At 33.8% G+C, this 20,140-nt stretch overlaps 1 protein-coding gene across 6 annotated transcripts in view; it reads right to left on the bottom strand.

Moving 5' to 3' along the window:
* Obsc (Obscurin) overlaps positions 1–20,140 on the bottom strand; it is a 439,567-nt gene that overhangs the window by 210,895 nt on the left and 208,532 nt on the right. For all 6 annotated transcript variants that reach the window (XM_069813004.1, XM_069813001.1, XM_069812999.1 and 3 more), the window contains one exon: positions 6,401–6,496. In XM_069813004.1, the coding sequence (XP_069669105.1) occupies positions 6,401–6,496 (96 nt within the window). The remainder of the gene's footprint in view (positions 1–6,400; positions 6,497–20,140) is intronic.

The raw sequence follows: 20,140 nt of genomic DNA, 5'->3' as shown, positions 1-20,140 counted from the left end.
AAATCCTGCGATGGTGTTTGTCCCAGGGTTTATGCTCTTCCTCCACAGAATTTTAATTTCTCCTTTTGGACTCTTATTAAAATGACGTACATCACTGACACACAAATTTACAGTTCTATGACTAACAGTAAAAGATTATAAATTACTTCATTATGTAAAAACGTGTTTTCAATCTAATAATCATGCCCTGATATCTATGCATTTATTTTGCGGCTAGAAAGAAGTTTATTTTACAAGCAATGCTGGACGAGGGGATTGACTGCTACGAGGATCACTCCAAAAGTAATCCACAATATTTCTTTAAAAGTTACATTTTTATCCTACAGCTTTGCTATTTTCATAGAATGTAGATACATCCTTCAGGAACAATATGTCACTTTTCCACATAATCCCCGTACCTTTTAACTGCCTTACGCCACCTTGGAATGAGGGCCTGTATACCTGCAGGATAAAAGTCTGAACCAACACGTCTGAGCTACTCTCTGGCGCCGCTCACGGGAACGACTTAAATTAAATTTGAATACAAGGGGGAAGGATGTATCTATGACCTCCATAAATTGCAAAGTTTTAGAATAAAACATGAATTTTAAAAAAATGTTGTGCATTACTTTTGGAGTGATCTTCGTAGAAGTGACCGTGGCTGACGACGCAGAATTTTGGAAAATGGGACTTATCTGAAAAACCATAAGGCATAAATCGAAAATTCTTATATCAAATTAAAGGGAAGAAAATTCTCTATTAAAATAGTTATATTTTGAAAATTCTAATTTTTTCATCATTTTTTGCGTTTTGTGGGTGTAAATATACCTTAATATTATGTATAAAAACTGACAGTTAGGCCTATATGCAAATGTAGTGCACTGCCTCAGATGCCGGTTTATAGAAAAATGTTATTAATATTCCAATTGAATTTTAAATAGTGCCAATCTTCTACTTGTATTAAAAATTATGGTATTTTATTTTGGTCAGTTTCATTATATAAATTACAAATCAGTTATTGATTGGATTTGTTACATCGTATTTATTTGCTTTTGATCCCGATGTTCAGCTAGCCGTGTTTTGTGGTGTCAGAAACATGGTGATTGTGCAGATGATCAATAGAATAGAATGTTTTATTTTCGCTGGCAGAGTTAAATCCATAAGGCCCCCTCTTCCACTCAATCAGCCTTAATCAATACAATAGTGACATACATATTTAATTCTATGGAGTCGGATTTTCTTTACCGGGGAATCACGCTTCTGTCTATATCAGCGGTGACCAAAACTCGAGCTCCAGTGATTCTATGCGACAGACAGCCTATGAAGTAAGGAGACGGAGGAAAGTTACTTGGCATGAAAACTACAACCAGTGGTGGTTCCTGTACTAACATCTTGATCAATCCCGCGGATAAAAATCTCAAACTTTGCTGTATCAGTAATGTCACTGCTGTCATCAAGAGCCAGTGAATAATATACGATTTTTCTTCCTTCTTTTTTTAACCCTCCTCTTTAATACAATCAGGAACTTTCTAAATTCTTATCTCGATACTTGGTAGAGAAATTCGTAGTTTTCAAAATTAAAAACCTCTTACGGACAAGTTATTTAAGCTATTTTAATCGTTACTCTTTTGAGAAATTCTGTCCTATTAAAAAGCTTTAGAGCACGAGATATTTCAAACCCCATTAGGTAGTTGACTTCCTTACATTTATTTATGTCATTTTTCTCTTCCAGGCTATGATTTAAGGTATGTCAGTTCCTGGCGTTTAACAGTTCGTTGGCACATAATTTTTTCTACAATATTATTATTAAATGAGTAACTAATAAATAGTTATCCTCATCTAAAGATTAAGAAGCGTTTTCTTCTGTGACGTCATCGCTCAGAGCAATTGTACTGTCTTTTAAAAACAAGGGCATCCAGAGCTCAGAGTAGCGAAGAATTTGCTTGTAAGCTTTGACTGAGCTCTACAGTGATGTCCTATACATCTGAGCTCGTGCATATGATACGTACATCAAGATAAATAATTTAATTTACCATTCCATCAGTACTATCGGGAATATATATACCTCCAGCACGACTTTTGATTTATATACAATAGAGCCCTAATCTTCGTTATCGTCATCAAAATCATGATCATTTCTGGCTGTACTGCTATAAGTGAATGTCGGCCTTTCTAAGATGTGTTTTCCAATCTTCCCTATTTATTGCCAATTTCCTCCAGTTCCTTCATATAGGGTTTTTTGTGTTCTCCTTCACTTCATTTTCTATCTTAAATTTGGTCTTCCCCTTTGTCTAGTCCACTCTGGTTTCAAGATAAACAGCATCGTTGTTAAGCGGTCGTCCTTCTTTCTCATCACATTACGAACACATTTCAATCTACTAATTTTAATATGTCTTACTATATCTGGTTCATTATACAGACTATTAGTGTCCTTTCAGACGAGGCCACTTTTAGTGGCTCGTTAGTGACGCTGCTAAATTTTTGTAGAGAATTTTTCAGTCTTCCAGTGAAAATGGACGTAGAAAGAGATATACTTTTGGCAAATTTGTTCATATAGAGAAAGAATAGACGTAGAAATAGAAGAAGAATTTGAGTCCATCCATTAGTTTTGGAAAGACAGAATCTTGGACTATTCCATACCTTGTTTGATGATTTGCAGCAGGACAATAAAATTATTAATTTAAAATTACGCAAATGAGGAACGATATAGCATAAAACATATTTCTGTTTACTTTTTAAGAATTCAAAATTAAATATAATAGGCACCAAACATGAAACCAATCATAGCACGTACGAATAATTCAACCAATATACTAGAATATACCTGAGATCAGCTAATTTTTTCATATCTTTGTTAATATTTTATTTAGTTGGCTACATTAATTTAGACGCGTTATTTTATTGTAACGTGAAATAAAGGGGATTTTACTATATAATTAATATATCCGTAATTCGCACTAGTCCAGCAAGTTAGTAGTCTATCGTTACATTATTATTATTATTATTATTATTATTATTATTATTATTATTATTATTATTATCGTCGTTCTATATTATTCTGTCGTGACATATTTTTCTAATTAAGTCTGTACAGTGTCGTGACGGTGTAGTGAATTGATGGCCCAACAGTCGTCCGTTAGCAGCGCTACTGACGTGCCACTGAACGTGGTTTCGTCTGAAGGGACCCTTAAACTCCAAATTATATATTCGTCTCCATTGCCCTCCATCCAGCATATCTTCGAAGATGCACTTGAGAATTCTTCTTCCGTATAGGGTAAACATTGGTAATTTCGTGATAATTTCATGAAAACTAATTTAAAATGCAAATGCGTAAATATATCCTTATTCCGATTTTTTCATCTAAAAGACGATAACTTGCTGTACAAATCTGGAGACATAAAAGATTGGATACGTTCTTGAATATGTGCCAAAACCACTTTTACAACTTAAGCTGAAAGGTTCGTTATTTCGTGATAACCTTGGTAATTTCGTGATATTGCATTGATAATTTCGTGAGAGGTAGAAGAATTGTGGAAAAATTCATTAAAGTCAAATGGAATTCTCATTTATTGTTACAAGACTTCAAACATAGTAATTCCGTCTAATATTCATAGCAAGAAAACATAGAAATACATATCAACACATAATAAGAATGAAATCAAAGTAAAAATTGAAATTGAAAAGGGATCTTCTTTGCCCTGAAAGGGTGAACACTTTTATTACGGACTTTACTATAGCCTATATTACTAGGGTAACTCCAAAAGTAATGCATAACGTTTGTTTAAAAATTATATTTTTATCCTACAGCTTTGCTATTTTCACAGAATGTAGCTGCATCCTTAAGGAACAAAATGTCACTTTTCCACATAATCCCTGTCCCTTTCAACTACCTTACGTAACCTAGGAACGAGGGCCTGTAGACCAGCACGGTAAAAGTCTGGACCAACACGTCTGAGCCACTCTTTAGCAGCGTGTACAAGGGAGTCATCTTCTAACCTCGTTCCGCGAAAGGATTCTTCAGTTTACCAAAGAGATGGTAATCGCATGGTGCCAGTTCAGGACTGTAAGGCGGATGTTTCAGTGTTGTCTATCCGAATTTTCTGATCTGGTCTGTGGTCTTGTGACTGACATATGGCTGTGCGTTGTCGTGCAATAGCAGAACATCCTGCTTCTCCCGATGTCGTCGAACACGACTCAGTCGAATTTGAAGTTTTTTGAGAGTTGCAACAAACCCGTCAGTATTAATGGTGGTTCCGTGTGGCATGATGTCCACAAGCAAGAGTCCTTCTGAATCGAAAAACACAGTAACCATAACGTTTCCTGCCGAAGGTGTACTTTTGAATTTCTATTTCTTTGGTGAATTTGCATGATGCCACTCCATTGTCTGCCTCTGTCTCCGGTCCAAAATGGCGGAGCCATGTTCCATCTTCTGTCACAATTCTTGCAAGTCATCTAGCACTCATCATTGACACTTAGCATGATAACAAATCAAACAGAAGCTACACTGAACCCATTGCGTCTCCGTTTTCTTTTTTGTTATCACATCTTGTCTTCAGATTTCTAAAATTCCAATTGTAATACATTTTATACTATTTTAAAAATTGTAACACATAATGCTCAACAAAATTTCGCCTCAAACAGCTAAGATTTCTATCAGTAAAGCTAAGCCTATATGGTGACTACAGATGTATCTAAAATTCCAAAAACATTTCCTAAAATTTCATGAAGATACAATAAATCTTTGTACTAAATATCATATGCTTACCTTTAGTAATAAGTCTGTAATGTAATTACAAACATCCACAAAATTTGTATGCCTGAGAAGTCGACGCAAACTTGCTCTCTCCAAACATAAAAGCTCACTGAAGCAACTACAATAGTCACACAAAGCTTAGCTGTATGTTTCTGGAAACTGGACAACATATGCAATCCCTTGGCGGAAATTTGGATCTCGTAACACCATTGGTTAGTTCACAAAAGAGCAAAGAAAAAGTATCACGAAATAACCACTGCCACGAAATTACCAATGTTTACCCTACACCTAGCGAGTGTCCTAATTATTTGTAAAAATAATTTAAGTCGTATTTTTAATTACTATTAGGCACTTTAAATGAGAAAGGTTTACCGTTATTAAATATTGCTGATCAAAAACTGGAAGAAACAATAGGGAAAGAAAACGTCTGGACAAGAATAATCAGGTCAGTCCTCAAATACAACATAATAACAATATCAGACAATCTGTCCATCTCAAACCCTATAACGCAATCGAACGGAGTTCTACAGGGAGACCCAATGAGTCCCATGCTGTACATCCTCGCCACTGAAGAAGTCCTACGTATCCCAGAGAAAGAATAAGATGTACACATTTATGCATATGCAGGTGATATAGTCGTCGGATCAACTGACATACAGGAAACAATAGGGAAAATAGACGAATGGTGCACTAAACACGAGTTTCACATAAACATACTAAAGACGGAAATGATGATATTTAGAAATGGGGGCAAAGCACCCGCAGCTGCTGAAATCAGCATCAGAGGGCAAAAAATCAAAATCTCACCAGACTTCAAATACCTCGGAATGACATTGCAGCCAACCGCCAAATGCTTCACAAAACACGTGACAGAGAGGACAGCCCAAGCAGTAATGGCAACGAACGACATAAAAAATATACGGCTACTCAGCCTGGAAACAGCCCTAAACATATTCAAGGCCAAAATCATGCAGATACTATGCTACGGAATTGAGGTTATAAGGAATCATCTCACAGAAAGTAACCTAAATGAATTAGAAAACGTAAAATCAACCTATCTAAAAAGAGCACTTGGACTATCAAAAACAACTAGATCGCGATTGGTATATCTCCTAGCTAGAGAACCTTTCCTAATAGAAGACATCAAACTTCGGTATTTGTTACAACACACCAAGGCTTTTGGAAACCAAATGAAGATCATGGAGAGGAAAAGAGAAGAAGTATGGCCTGAGTTCTACGGCACCGGAGCCATGATAGACCGAACATGAACGAGCCCAAATTTCGAACTGCGGCACGTCGTGACTAGACTGGCAATCCACGGCTTCCGTCACCTAATCTGTACCAACAAGACGTATCACGACCCAACCCAAGCATGCGTGTGTGAATTGTGTAGTGAAGTCTGTGAACGCTACCACATAGAACTATGCACAAAAAGACTAAGATCAATACGCGACTACGCAAATGCAAACTAACTAAGGTTGAAACAATGCACATTTGTGCGCTTTTCAGTTTATTAATATTGCCGATCAATGCTGCTGCAAACGAACCATTGCCAATTTTCACTCTTTATAGTTAAATCTTACCATGATATGAGTTGGAGTATGTCCTTATGCTGGATGTATTGTGTTAATAAGGCCAGACCATAATTGTGCAGTATATTAGACTGACCTCAAAGAAGTCCCTGACTGCGTCATTTTCCAGCAGGAAGTCCTGGGCTGTGGGCTCCTCCTGGCAGTAGGTCACGTGCTTGTCGAAGTCCCGTTCCTGTGACAAAAACAATTTTCAGATATTGTAATCTTATTGAGTGGCACATAAACATAACTTTCGACACTTCTATCTTATTGTGTGGACATACATGGTGAACCGGAAGTAATGTCATTAATTTCAGGGGGTTATTCTTTGAGATATTAAAAAAATAATACAACTTTGCTTGCTTTTGCTTTTTGTTCCGAGATAAAAATTATTCCATACGAAATATTTCATAGCGTGTTTTGGAAAAGCTACTGATTGGATTCCCAATATTCTCAGTCATTTAAGAAAGTAATGTATTATGATAATAAATGATTGCAAGAATTTTAGTTTTGTCCTTTAAATACTAAAATGCATTCGAAACTTTCCGTTCTGCAAATTAATTTTTGTTCGGATCAAATTACTGCACATTTAAAAGTAAAAACTAAAATTCTTTGAACTATTTATTATCATAAAACACTGCTCTCTTAAATTGATTGAACATATTGGGAATTCAAGTGAAAGCTTCCCCAAAACAAGCAATGAAATGTTTCTTTCATATAGGCCTAAAATAATTTTTATCTCGAAAAGGAAGCAAAAACTAGCAAATTTATATTAACACATTCTTGTTTGAAATATCTCAAAGAATAAACCTCTGAAATTAATAACATTACCTACAGTTCAACCTTTATACACAATTGTAAGACACATCCTTCTTAAGTTTCCACTTAAACACAACTGTCTCATTTTGTAACACTTAAATGTAACTGTCAGGTATTCGTATCTTGTGTGAAGAGATACACAAGTCCACACCTGTGGAGTAACGGTCAGCGCGTCTGCCCGCGAAACCAGGTGGCCCGGGTTCGAATCCCGGTCGGGACAAGTTACCTGGTTGAGGTTTTTTCCGGGGTTTTCCCTCAACCAAATACGAGTAAATGCTGGGTAACTTTCGGTGCTGGACCCCGGACTCATTTCACCGGCATTATCACCTTCATTTCATTCAGACGCTAAATAACCATGATGTTGATACAGCGTCGTAAAATAACCCAATAAAAAAATATACACAATCTTATTATGACACAAAAACACAAATTTCAGATATTTCTGTCTTATTGTTTGATAAAATTCAGCACAATTGTCAAACACTTCTACAGGGACATCATTTTATTTTTACTTCAATTTTTATTGTACCTGAGTTTTTTAATGTACTTCACTCCCACCCCTTCTACTAACGAAGTTCAACCGTCTTCCACACAGATCTAAGACCGCATATACAGTCATAGTAGCCACAGTACGTTCCAAAAATATGTTCGCGTTTTCCAGTGACGAAAGAACTTTCAATATTGAATTATTTTCGCACAGGTACTGTCATCCATTTGCCTACGTCGTATCATGGTTAACCCCATCAGCTTTTATTCGCCAGCTAGTGGTTGGGCTGTCTTGGCTCTTTCCTGAGAACATTAATTTCTGTTAGGAATTGGATGTATACGTAATATTATACAACTGTTTAAAATAACTTAAATAAAAGGGCTTCGTTAAGTAATTAACTGTCACGTGATTTCCCTCCTTTCTACGACCTTATGACATAACCACTTGGACGGACAGTAGATAGTATGTCTGAATAATTTTATCTTTTCGGATCGGGCAGAAGTGAAGATTGAATTTATAGTACGTAAGGTACTCTTTTATAGAGTAGGTACAGAATTGTTTCAACATGAGTTACTAGTACGAAGAACGAAACTGGTAATTGGGATTAGGTACAATAGTCTATAGTGCGATAATATGCACATTAGAACTGAACCCTGCATCGAAATGAACGGCCACCATATAAAAAAGTGTGTTTAAATATCCATATGATTATTTTTCAATTTAACTTCATTCTCTATATTGTACGCTAATGTGCTGTAGACAGTATAATATACACTGCATAATGAATACGTCCACATGGACAGCTCAGTTCGTGAGTAAAAACACTCATTGTTAATACTGTACTGTATTTTGATTAAACAAAAACCTAATGAAAATTATTAAACTCAAAAGCACAATATTTCCTAGTTTACGTAAATGGATGAACTACTTTTCTTCCCTCCTATACCTAGTAGAGTGATTCGTTTGTATATTAGCCTACGCCAGTATCATCGAACTCCAGTTGTGGAAGGGGATAGCAAACGGCGTTGATCCAGAGGTATAGGCAAGTTAATATTAAAAATGTTAGTAAAAATAAAATGATGTCCCTGTATATTGTTTTCAGGTATGTCTAGGCCCTATATACATACAATTTTCTGAATTTTAAGTAATTTCTTTGTGACATTTCTTTTAATTTTGTCGAGTTTTTTAAATTCATGTGATAGTCATTACAGTTAGATAATCTAATTATTGTGAGATACAAACACAGTTGTCAGATAACCTTGTCCCTTTGAATGGCTCATGAACACATTTATCAAAAACACTAGGCTACAACTATTAGGCACTAGTGTCTTAATTTGTAGCACATGAACACAAATATAAAATATTATCTTATTATGTGGCACATAAACACAATTGTCAGACACAATTTTCTTATTCGATGACATATAAACGAGACACAATTCTAAGTTACTTCTGTCTTACTGTAACGTACGTATTCATTATTTTCAAAGATATATATATTGTTATGTGGCATTTAATCACAATATTCAGACACGTCTCTCTTGTTGTATAGCTAACAAACATAACTGTTACAGAAATTTATTTTATTGTGTGACACGCAATTACAATACAACTCTCAGTAACTTGTACCTTATTCTGTGCCTCACGAACAATATAACTGTCAGTTACACCTCTCTTACTATGTTGTCGTTTAGTCAATTGTCCAAAGACTGATTGAAAACTCATAAGTGGCACTAATAAAACATTACTCATGAGGAAACAAAGCCTGGAGATAATAGAGTACGGTGGCCAGTTCCTTTCTCTCTCCATTGCATACATATCTGATTTGTAACATATTTCAGTAATCAAATTTAAGATGTACCGTATACGAACAAATTGTTTTTCCTCTGACATATATCGTTAAGCGAGATCTTACTATGTATCTCGTAATTAAAATATATACTTCCAGTCTTGTTGAATACCTCACAATCACAACACCCTTGTACTGTTATTTTTGTTACTATCACAACACAACTGTCTGAAACTCCTGACTTATTGTGTGCTTACAGATAAAACAAGACCGTCAATCACTCTTGATTTATAGTGATCCATAAACAATAAACACAACACAATGGTAAGTCACTCCTGTCTTATTGTGTGTCAGGTATTACAATTCTCAGACACACTTGATTTTTACTATGTACCTCGTGGTTAAAATATACTTTCAATCTTATTAAGTGTCTCACAACTACAACACCGCTGTCAACCACTCTGTCTTGTTTTATGTAATATAATCACAACACAACTGTCAGCCACTCCTTTTTATTGCGTGAATACAATCACAATAAAACTGTAAAGTCACACCAGTATTATTCTGTGTCGTACAACCGCAACACAACAATCAGCCATACTTGACTTACTATGTACCTCTAATGTTATTGTCTCACAATTACAACCAATCGCGACTCCTGTCTTATTGTCTTACAATCATCACAACACAACTGTCAGGTATACGTGTCTTGTAGCATGGTTACATAAATAACATGACTATCAGTTATTCTGTATTTATAAAGTAATCCATAAAACATATAACTATAAAGCAATGCTTGTTCGCTGTTTATTTTACAACCATAACACAATTGTCAGTTATACTTATCTTACAATATATCTCCTATTTTATTGAGTATCGTATCATATAATCATAACACAGTTGTCAGTCATACTTAACTTACAATATATCTCCTATTTTATTGAGTACCAGTTGTCAGTCATACTTATCTTACACTATATCTCCTATTTTATTGAGTTACTTATCATATAATTATAACACAGTTGTCAGTCATACTTATCTTACAATATATCTCCTATTTTATTGAGTACCGTATCATATAATCATAACACAGTTGTAGTCATACTTATCTTACAATATATCTCCTATTTTATTAAGAACTGTATCATATAATCATAATATAGTTGTCAGTCATACTTATCTTACAATATATCTCCTATTTTATTAAGAACTGTATCATATAATCATAATATAGTTGTCAGTCATACTTATCTTACAATATATCTCCTATTTTATTAAGAACTGTATCATATAATCATAATATAGTTGTCAGTCATACTTATCTTACAATATATCTCCTATTTTATTAAGAACTGTATCATATAATCATAATATAGTTGTCAGTCATACTTATCTTACAATATATCTCCTATTTTATTGAGTACCAGTTGTCAGTCATACTTATCTTACAATATATCTCCTATTTTATTGAGTACCGTATCATATAATCATAACACAGTTGTCTGTCATAATAATCATACTATGCTTCTCACAATTAAAATATAGGTTACTTCCAACACAACCCAACTTCTGTCACTCCAGTCTTAAAATATGTTTTATAATCACAATGCAATTGTCAGTCACTCCTATCTTATTATATGTCTATAATCAATCGTAACACAATTATTGTCAGTCACTCTACCTCACTACATGTTTTTAAAACACAACAGAATTGTCAATCACTCTAGTTTTATTGTATGTATACCTGTATCTTAAAATCACAACATAGTTGACAATCACTCCAGTCTTATTGCATGTTTTACAGTCATGATGCAACTGTCGGTCACTCATATTTTGTCTATCTTACAACCACAACACAACTGTCAGTCAATCCTATCTTCTTACATTACAACACAACTCTCAATCACACTGTGTTATTGTGTGCTCACAAATACAACACTACTGTCAATCATTCTTGATTTATCGACTGATATATAAACATAGGCTATCTATTAAGCCACTCCTGTCTTATATGTGGGCTATGTCATTCATTAACACTGCAATTGGATAAACACCCGGTGGCAGTGGCATATAATATACAATGATATTACAATAATTACAGCAATAAAATTATAATAACCACAACAATAAATAATATAGAGAAAATAAATATTGTGTGTCATAACAAAACTCTTAGTCACACCTTCATTGCCTCACAATTATATATCACTGCCACTGTTATCAAATACATCAGAATCACTAAAACTGTCAGTCATGAATGTTTGGTCGCATGAAAAGTGTAAATACAAATAATTGTCACTCTGTTATTTGCCTCATGATCAGAATAATTTCACATAACTTTTAACTTACGGTGTGATACACAAATACAATATAACTTCCGGTTTCTGGTATATTAACAATACAATTGTCGACAACTACATCATGCAGTTATACATCCCGTTCAGATAATGGTATTATCAATGTTATGATATTTAAATTTCTGGCATGCCTCGTGATGGCATTGCTGAAATATTATTTTGATTTAAGGGAATCATTAATATGTTTGGCAGCTTCTAATCATAATCAACTAATGTCATTTCCACTTTGAAATCATACCTAAATAACATAAAAATCTTTACATAAGTTTGTATTAATACAGTGAACAACAATTAAATCTAAATGCAAATAAATTAATATTAAATTTCACTTTAGTAACTACCTAGAGAGACATTCATGGCTTTTAAAAGCAGTGTTACACGAAAAATAGAAAAATTTCTGCTCTAATGCTACAAAAATCAGTTTTTAAATTCTTCCATGAAAATGATGTTCATAAATTTTTCTTTGGTACCGGGACGTGGTTCTATGTTTTTCTTTCTTCATTTTTTATGCTCAGCATTATAGCATCACAATGTGTTCGTCATATGTTGTATAACACAGGTTACTATGCATTGGGATTTAACATGAAAAATCACATATTTGTAAATAATATCTTCCCTGCGTATTTCATAGAAAAATGTTATAAGGAAAATATTAATACACTAAGAACTATTTCATTTTCTGAACAGGTTCAGAGGAAGTAATAAAATTAAATTCTAAAATATAACTTAATTTCCTTTATTTAAAATTTTAAATTTCTTTCTTCTACAGTCAATGGTTGTTATATTTCCAATGTATTTCATATCGAGTTTCTGAAGCCGTGGCAGAAATAATGCAAAATTAAATAACATTGTACATTAGCAAAGGTAAAATCCAGAAACAAATGAAGTTACATTTCAGAATTCGATTTAATTAATTCCTCTGAGCCTATTAAAGAAATGAAATACAGTGTATATATTTTATCTTTCCACACTCGCGAGAAGTAGTGTGGAAGTTGCAGAGCAGAGCGCAGCTGTCCGCATGCGAGTGTGGAAAGATATAATGTATGCACTACAGTTGTTAGTGCATTTCAATGTATTTTTAGTCCTTTGATACATTTCCTTATAAAATTTCCCTGTGAAACATGCAGGGAAGACAGTATTTACAAATAATTGATTTCCTATATTGAATCCCTATGTTATGGTAAACTGTGTTACTCACAATACATTAATAATTGACTTATTTGACGATAATTCTGTGTGTACAAATTGTTTGTATCCAATGTACCTTAAGTAATAGGCCTACTATTTCTAAGTCTGGTATTGATTACGTGTCTCATGGAGTTCATGTACCGTGAATACGATACGATATATTAGTTTTATATTGCTTGGAGGTGAAAAGAAATACTGTTATGAAACCTGAAGCGTCTTTTCACATTTTTTGTGTTGTATACATACGCCGACGCAATTAACAACTGCAGTTGAAAGAAGCTGCCTGGATAGCTTGCTTTCGCCCCGAAGCTCCGTTTGGAAAAATGTAATACTACGACCACATTTATCGAAGTTCTTCTGCATTTAAAACGTTTCAATAAGGAGATTCTTTCAAAGGGGTTTTCCATTTTCAATACTATTATTATTATTATTATTATTATTATTATTATTATTATTATTATTATTATTATTACCATCATCATCACGACAATTTTAACTTTCCTGTGATTTAATATTTATACAATATTTCAATTTAGAATGCAAAAATAATTTGAAAGGAATGTGTGGCACATTAGTGATTGACGTAGCTTACTGGAATTTTCTTTAATCTGCAATACACATTTCAATATAACCATTAAAAATACTTTACGCAGTTATTTCAGAATAACCGTTAGAAACCTATTTAATGTTAGAATACAAATAAAAAAATACTGCGTCAAATAATTCAATACTTCACAGATTTCGATGTAAAAATTCAGGAAATGTACTGATCTGAACATTGTAGAACTTTAATGCCCTTAATTTATATTTATAGGCGAGGCATTTAACATGGTCGATACAGAAGCAAATAAAAAAATCTTTGATGTGTTATATGACATCGATATTTTGTAGAAATTTGGTTTAGAGTCTTTAGTATAGTACAGACGTTATCTCTAAAGAAGAGCTAGGATGCATTACGTGCAGATCTCCACAAAGTAGCCTACAAAAAAGATAAAGACTATACAAAAGGAGGCGGAGAGAGAGAGAGAGAGAGAGAGAGAGAGAGAGAGAGAGAGAGAGGATGACTAAAAGAACGATATGACAAGCATCACATTTCACTAACATGAACGCTAATAAAGTGTGTTTCTTGAACATTTAGAAATCGATAACAAAACAACAATAATAATAATAATAATAATAATAATAATAATAATAATAATAATAATAATAATAATAATTCCAAATACCTTGGATGTATTTTCAGACACGACTATAATCAATATAACAAACACAAATTAATTAAACTTCTCAAGAGTGTGTGAAACAATTAGAAGAAATCTAGGACGATACTATGGAAAATACAAAGAAATGAAATTCTACAGGACGATGATCATATCTGCTGTCTGCGAAACATAGATTCTAAAAATCAAGGGCAAAATAGAGTCTAGGTGATTCAAATTAAATTTCTCAGAGTAAAAAAGGATGTAAAAAATCAGATCTTATAAGAAATTAATGAGTTTAAAGTATTTGCCTTAACCCTCAAATTGGCAAAATTTCGAAAAATCGAAATCGAAAAATCGAAAGAGAATTGGGAGGAAAAATTTTAAAAGGTACGCAAAACGCGTCCTTGCAAGGGGTTGGGGGCTGTACAAAACTAAATATGTGAGCTCCAAGCCTGTTGGCCACTAGTCTCACTCCGGGTTACGCTGCTCCACTGAAGGAACTCTAGAAAATTTTGAAGGGGAAGCCGAAATTGGACGTAACCTCTTAGGTACCACATACGCGAGGGGGACTGAGATTTGATCAAGTGATCACGGAACGGGAAGAGGAAGAGCTGGCTGGTGTTTGCCGTTAGGATGGCAAGACGCTGTCATCTGTTGTTCGATGACAAAGCATGTGAAGGCCGTCGGAAGTGGCAAAATTTCATTTCTCACACTAGTTTATTAAACCTTGTCGGACCGTAAAGAAAACAACTATCGCAATGTCCATATTTTACATGTCGTACAATATTATAATTTTAATTTTCCTACCAATTTTTTTCCTATTGTACTATTAAAATTATAGCGTATAGCCTATTAACCTGTGTATCTTATAGGATACTTTGCGAATTTAAGGGTTAAATGATAAAACCTAAGAATATTAGCAAAGATAGAGCCAACATGTTCTAAGAAAGGGAGACCATCGCCTGCCAAAATAGCCTTCCAGTATCAACCAAGTTAGAAGAACTAAAAGGTGAACTAATGGACTGGAACAAGCAAGAATGCCTAATTCGTGAATTATATAATGGAGTTCATTTTCAAAACTACTCTTGTCCATTCCCATAACTTTGTGGGAAATCACGGAAAACGTTTATAGGCCTACAATTTCTTATCAGCTAGGCAAGATACATTATGAAACCAAGAGGTCTGGTGCACTTAGAATCAAATGGGAGCATGAGATTCTTTGATTCAAAGGCTAGAACTAATAATATTTTGTCGCAATTTTGCTGTGGACAAGACTAAGTTTGATTCCAATAGTCACTTTTAACGCAGGATTTTTGTGGTTTAGAAGGCGTTCTGAAACCAAATTATGGCAGTTGTATGTGGAGTTATAATTAAAGAATGCATGGACAAGGGATGCTTATTTTCGTTATCGGGTGGACAAGAGACGTTTTGAAAATGAATTCCTTAATATGATGATGATGATGATGATGATGATGGTGGTGGTGGTGGTGGTGATGGTGGTGGTGGTGGTGGTGGTGGTAGTGGTGATAGTGGAAGTGGTTGTGGTGATGAATGATGATGATATAACAATGATACAATATATTTCTACTTACGAAGAGAAAATAAAAATAATTTCAGATAATATTTGTAGACAGTGGATGCGGGATGACTTATCGTTGAATGTAGGTGCACATTTACTATATGTTACATTTTTTTTTCATTCAAACCATTGGCTCAACAGGTTTTAAACGTAAACAGACGATGTCAGCATGCTACTGTATCTCCGTACAGTCAGAAGGAAAAGAAAAATAACGTACTGTAGTAGTGTAGCACATATCTTGCAAGTTCAGTCCTCGTCATCATTGATGCAATTACCAGCGTTGCAGTAAACGACGATATATTCTCGTAAGTTGTCGAAGCTGAATCGTCTTCGCCTATCGCTTAAGGAGACACTCAACTTAAAAATTGGAGAAAAAGTGTCAAATTTCTACACTAATTTACGTGACAGAACTAAATCAATACGCAGAATTCTTCCCCTATTCATTGAGAAGTCACAGTCAAATGCACAAAGCCAAAAAATAAAAAATGATAATTAAAAGTGATATTTCAATTAATGATTGATTACAAATTGAAATATTTTTTATTTTGAAAAGTATTGGATCTAATGAGCTGAGATTTTGCATGTCACTTTCCATGTGTATATTAAACTTTTCCTCCAAATTTGAAAAAGATTGGTCAAATAGGAAAAAAGTTCCAAAATATAGTTGAGTGTCCCCTTAAACGGTTTTTGTATCGAGAGAATTTCTGAAGAAAAACTCTAAAATGGGGATCACTAAATTTCTTTAGAGGAATATTTGCACTGAGCATCATGTTGCACGCGTCGTTTAGACCAGCACAACATGATGATGATGATGATGATGATGATGATGATGATGATGATGGTTCATCAGATTTCATTTCAACGCATTTCCTGTGCGATGTACTGTTGCAATGTTTCTCTATATCCTGAGTTGTTCTGGTTTTTATTTCAATTTTAAATACATTACACACGATATTGCCTTCGTTAATACATAAAATGTCACTCTCATACTTCTTAATTGCATTTCGTATCTCTAAGCGAATTTAACGTTTTGACTTCGACATTATGAATGGATCTGCACTACACTATTGAACTCGTACTAAATACTTGAGCAGGACAACACAACTGCACACATTGCGTTGCAATGTGGACCGGGGTTCCTTCGTTATGTACGCTGCTGTACTCGCCAGGCACACAAAAGACGAACGACGCGGCACGTGCTATATACTCCGATACGAAACAACTTCACTTTTCCTTAAATCATCCCGCATCCACTGTCTAATTATTTGTTTATTGAGTCAGTACTTTTCTTTGTTCTAAATGTTAATATTTACAGATGATGATGATGATGATATTAATAATAATAATAATAATAATAATAATAATAATAATAATAATAATAATAATAATAATAATCAACATAGTAAATGAAGGTATATTTGCTTCTTATAATGATAAAATTAAAATTATCAGAAAAGGTAAAGCAGGCTGTGACTCAGCCTAGATATTCTTTGCTTATTCATCTTAGGCAATACTCGTACTCATCCTAAGCTATAAATACTAATATTTTCACTAATACAATAATAATTTACATCTACTTCGTATGATAAAATAAACATCACTGGAGAAAGTAAATCAGGCTCTGATTCAGTTCAGGTATTATTCGCTTATTGGTGTTAGTCAGTGTTTATTCTTAGATCTAAATATTAATCTTTCCACGCATGCTTGTAGAGAAACTCGCAACTTTGTTCCAGAAGAACTGGCCAAACTACGCGTGCCAGAAATATGCGATCTGCAACAAGTTCCGGGATGAATCTCAAGGTTGTCAAATAGTGCAAAAAACTTTGGTGTAGAAGTTGGTTGAATGTAATATTCAGATGCTACTTATAAGCCAATAATAAAATTAATTCAGAATTTCAATCCTTCCGTTTAAAATTATTAATTCTTAAATCGTTACAACATGGAAATAATATATGATTTTGTGCTTTGTAATATAGATTTTTCGACTTACAAATTTTTATGAATCACAACACAGACAATAGAATTATAAACACATATTGTACACACGGTCGGGACTTTACGGCATTATTGTGAAATTTTATGAAGAGATTAAGGAAATCATGAACAACTCTTCTAAGGTAAAATTAAATATGAAGAAATCACAACTGGGGGTTAATTTGTGGGACTGAAGCTGTAAATGTGAAGGAAAATAATGAAATGGGAGAAATCCGATATGCTAATTTCTACAGTAAGATATGGAAGTTAATCTCCAACTATGGCTACTTCTTACTACCAGAAATAAGCACTATTTCTTTCAGAAACGCATCGTCTCAATGACATTTCAAAGTTATTAAATAAAGAATAATTTAACTTTAGTTTCATATACAAGAAGACAAGCCAGATGCGTCAAAACTTACACTACAATAAAGACAGATTTATAGCTTGCCACAATTTAACTATATCAGTAGCTATTATGAAATTGTATTATACTATTTTTCTACAATAATCCTGTGTTATAAATAAGGCCGAAAACGGAGTGTTTATATTTTGTCTACCGGTGTAGCTGATGGGAAGTGGGAGAGTTGTATCAATGTGTTGCAACAGCCTGACAAAATAGCTGCTGAAATTAATCTTTTATTCAAATTCAAAAGCTGTTTACTGCGACAGGTTCATGTCAGTAGATTTACTGGCATGTAAAAGAACTCCTGCGGGACAAAATTCCGGCACACCGTCAACACTGATAAATAACCTCGGCAGTTGCGAGCGTCGTTAAATAAACCATAATTTAAATTAGTTTTGTAGCTATTTTGTATTAAGGTTACTCTATAATACTCAACAACATACAATTCAGGAGAATTTCGACTTCTTGATTTTTTAAGATTTCCTTGTTAGAAAGAATTAACTTCAATTTGGTAACGAACATAATATATTTTGTCACCTCTACACTATAAATACCTTGACTATAATGTTATAAATGTTTTATGTACATCAACAGCTGTATTTACTATAAGCAGATTTTCAAAGCGAATAATTCATATTGTATGTAACAAAATAGTGTAATAACATATTGGTGGAAAGTTCATAGTTCTCTCAGGAAAATATGTTTTCTCCCCAAATGTTTAGCACCCACTTATTCGGTAACTATTGCGAGTAGGATCGTGACTTTTGTCCATATCGATAGAAAATCTAGAGAGAGAGATTTAAAGGAAAATAAATCGTCCGCCTTAATTAAGAATGACCACGAGGATCCGGAAATTAATTGCAATAATATAATGAATTAAAGATGAATATTGTTGTAAAATAAATTGTAATAATTAAGCACTATTAATATCAATTATGATATAAAATCTCAAAAGCTAACCTTGAAATTAAATTTATAAATAAAAGAGTTTAGTTGAAATTAGCATATGACATAATATCTTTAATTAACATCTTCTGAGAATCATTTATCCCTCTGTCGTATTTAAACAGTGTGAACAGTTTTCGTGTAAATTTAGTTTAAAACCTCTAATTTCAAGTCACTGAACGATACGAACAGATGGCAGCATTGTAGTCAGAGAGGGAGAGGTTCACCTAGGGAGAGAGACCTGAGTTCGTTGACCTCTTACATCTATATTACGAGGAGAAAGAGGGCTGTGTTAGCGACAATGTTGCCAGATTGTTGAAACTTTCAACTTAATTTTCTAATTAACCGTATATTTAATCACAAAACATAAAATATGTTTCCTATACGCTATTGTCCCTCGCAATCTGCAGAATTATTTCATTTCATTATATTCTTCTTATTATTTTCTGTTACTCCTCAGTGGAGCATAGGACGGCACCTAAGTATATAATCTAAAGTATTAACTGCTCTGGATATGAATTATAAACCAAATATTCAATTGTAGCGGCCATGAGATGATTACTAACACATTTCACGGTATTACCTTATCATTTTTATCTTACCTACTATTAGGATTTCTACATGAAGTTATATATCAACTGAGAATTAATCACTAACTAGTATTCAAATCACATTTAAAAGAACTATCAATACGATAAATTAAAGCAAGTAAGTTTCAAATATTTATATACAATTTCATCTATGTAACCAATGTAATGAAAATAAACAGAAGATTAAAAAAATCTTAAAAATCGACTTTCCAGCCAAAGCAAACTGTGTACGCATCATTTACAACTTAGTTAAAACTTACAAATAGCTTTGAAGGAACTCGCAGGTTCCCTATCCTGTGCAAGATTAATCCAGTCTCTATCATTATATTCCACCTCCCTCAAATCCATTTTAATATTATCCTCCCATCTACGTCTCGTCCTCCCCAAAGGTCTTTTTCCCTCCGGCCTCCCAACTAACACTCTATATGCATTTCTGGATTCGCCCATACGTGCCCTGTCCATCTCAAACGTCTAGATTTAATGTTCCTAATTATGTCAGAT

Source organism: Periplaneta americana, chromosome 16 (genome assembly GCF_040183065.1).
Source record: "Periplaneta americana isolate PAMFEO1 chromosome 16, P.americana_PAMFEO1_priV1, whole genome shotgun sequence".
Taxonomy (NCBI): domain Eukaryota; kingdom Metazoa; phylum Arthropoda; class Insecta; order Blattodea; family Blattidae; genus Periplaneta; species Periplaneta americana.
Note: the sequence above shows the minus strand (reverse complement) of the source record. Positions and strands in the feature narration are given on the sequence as shown.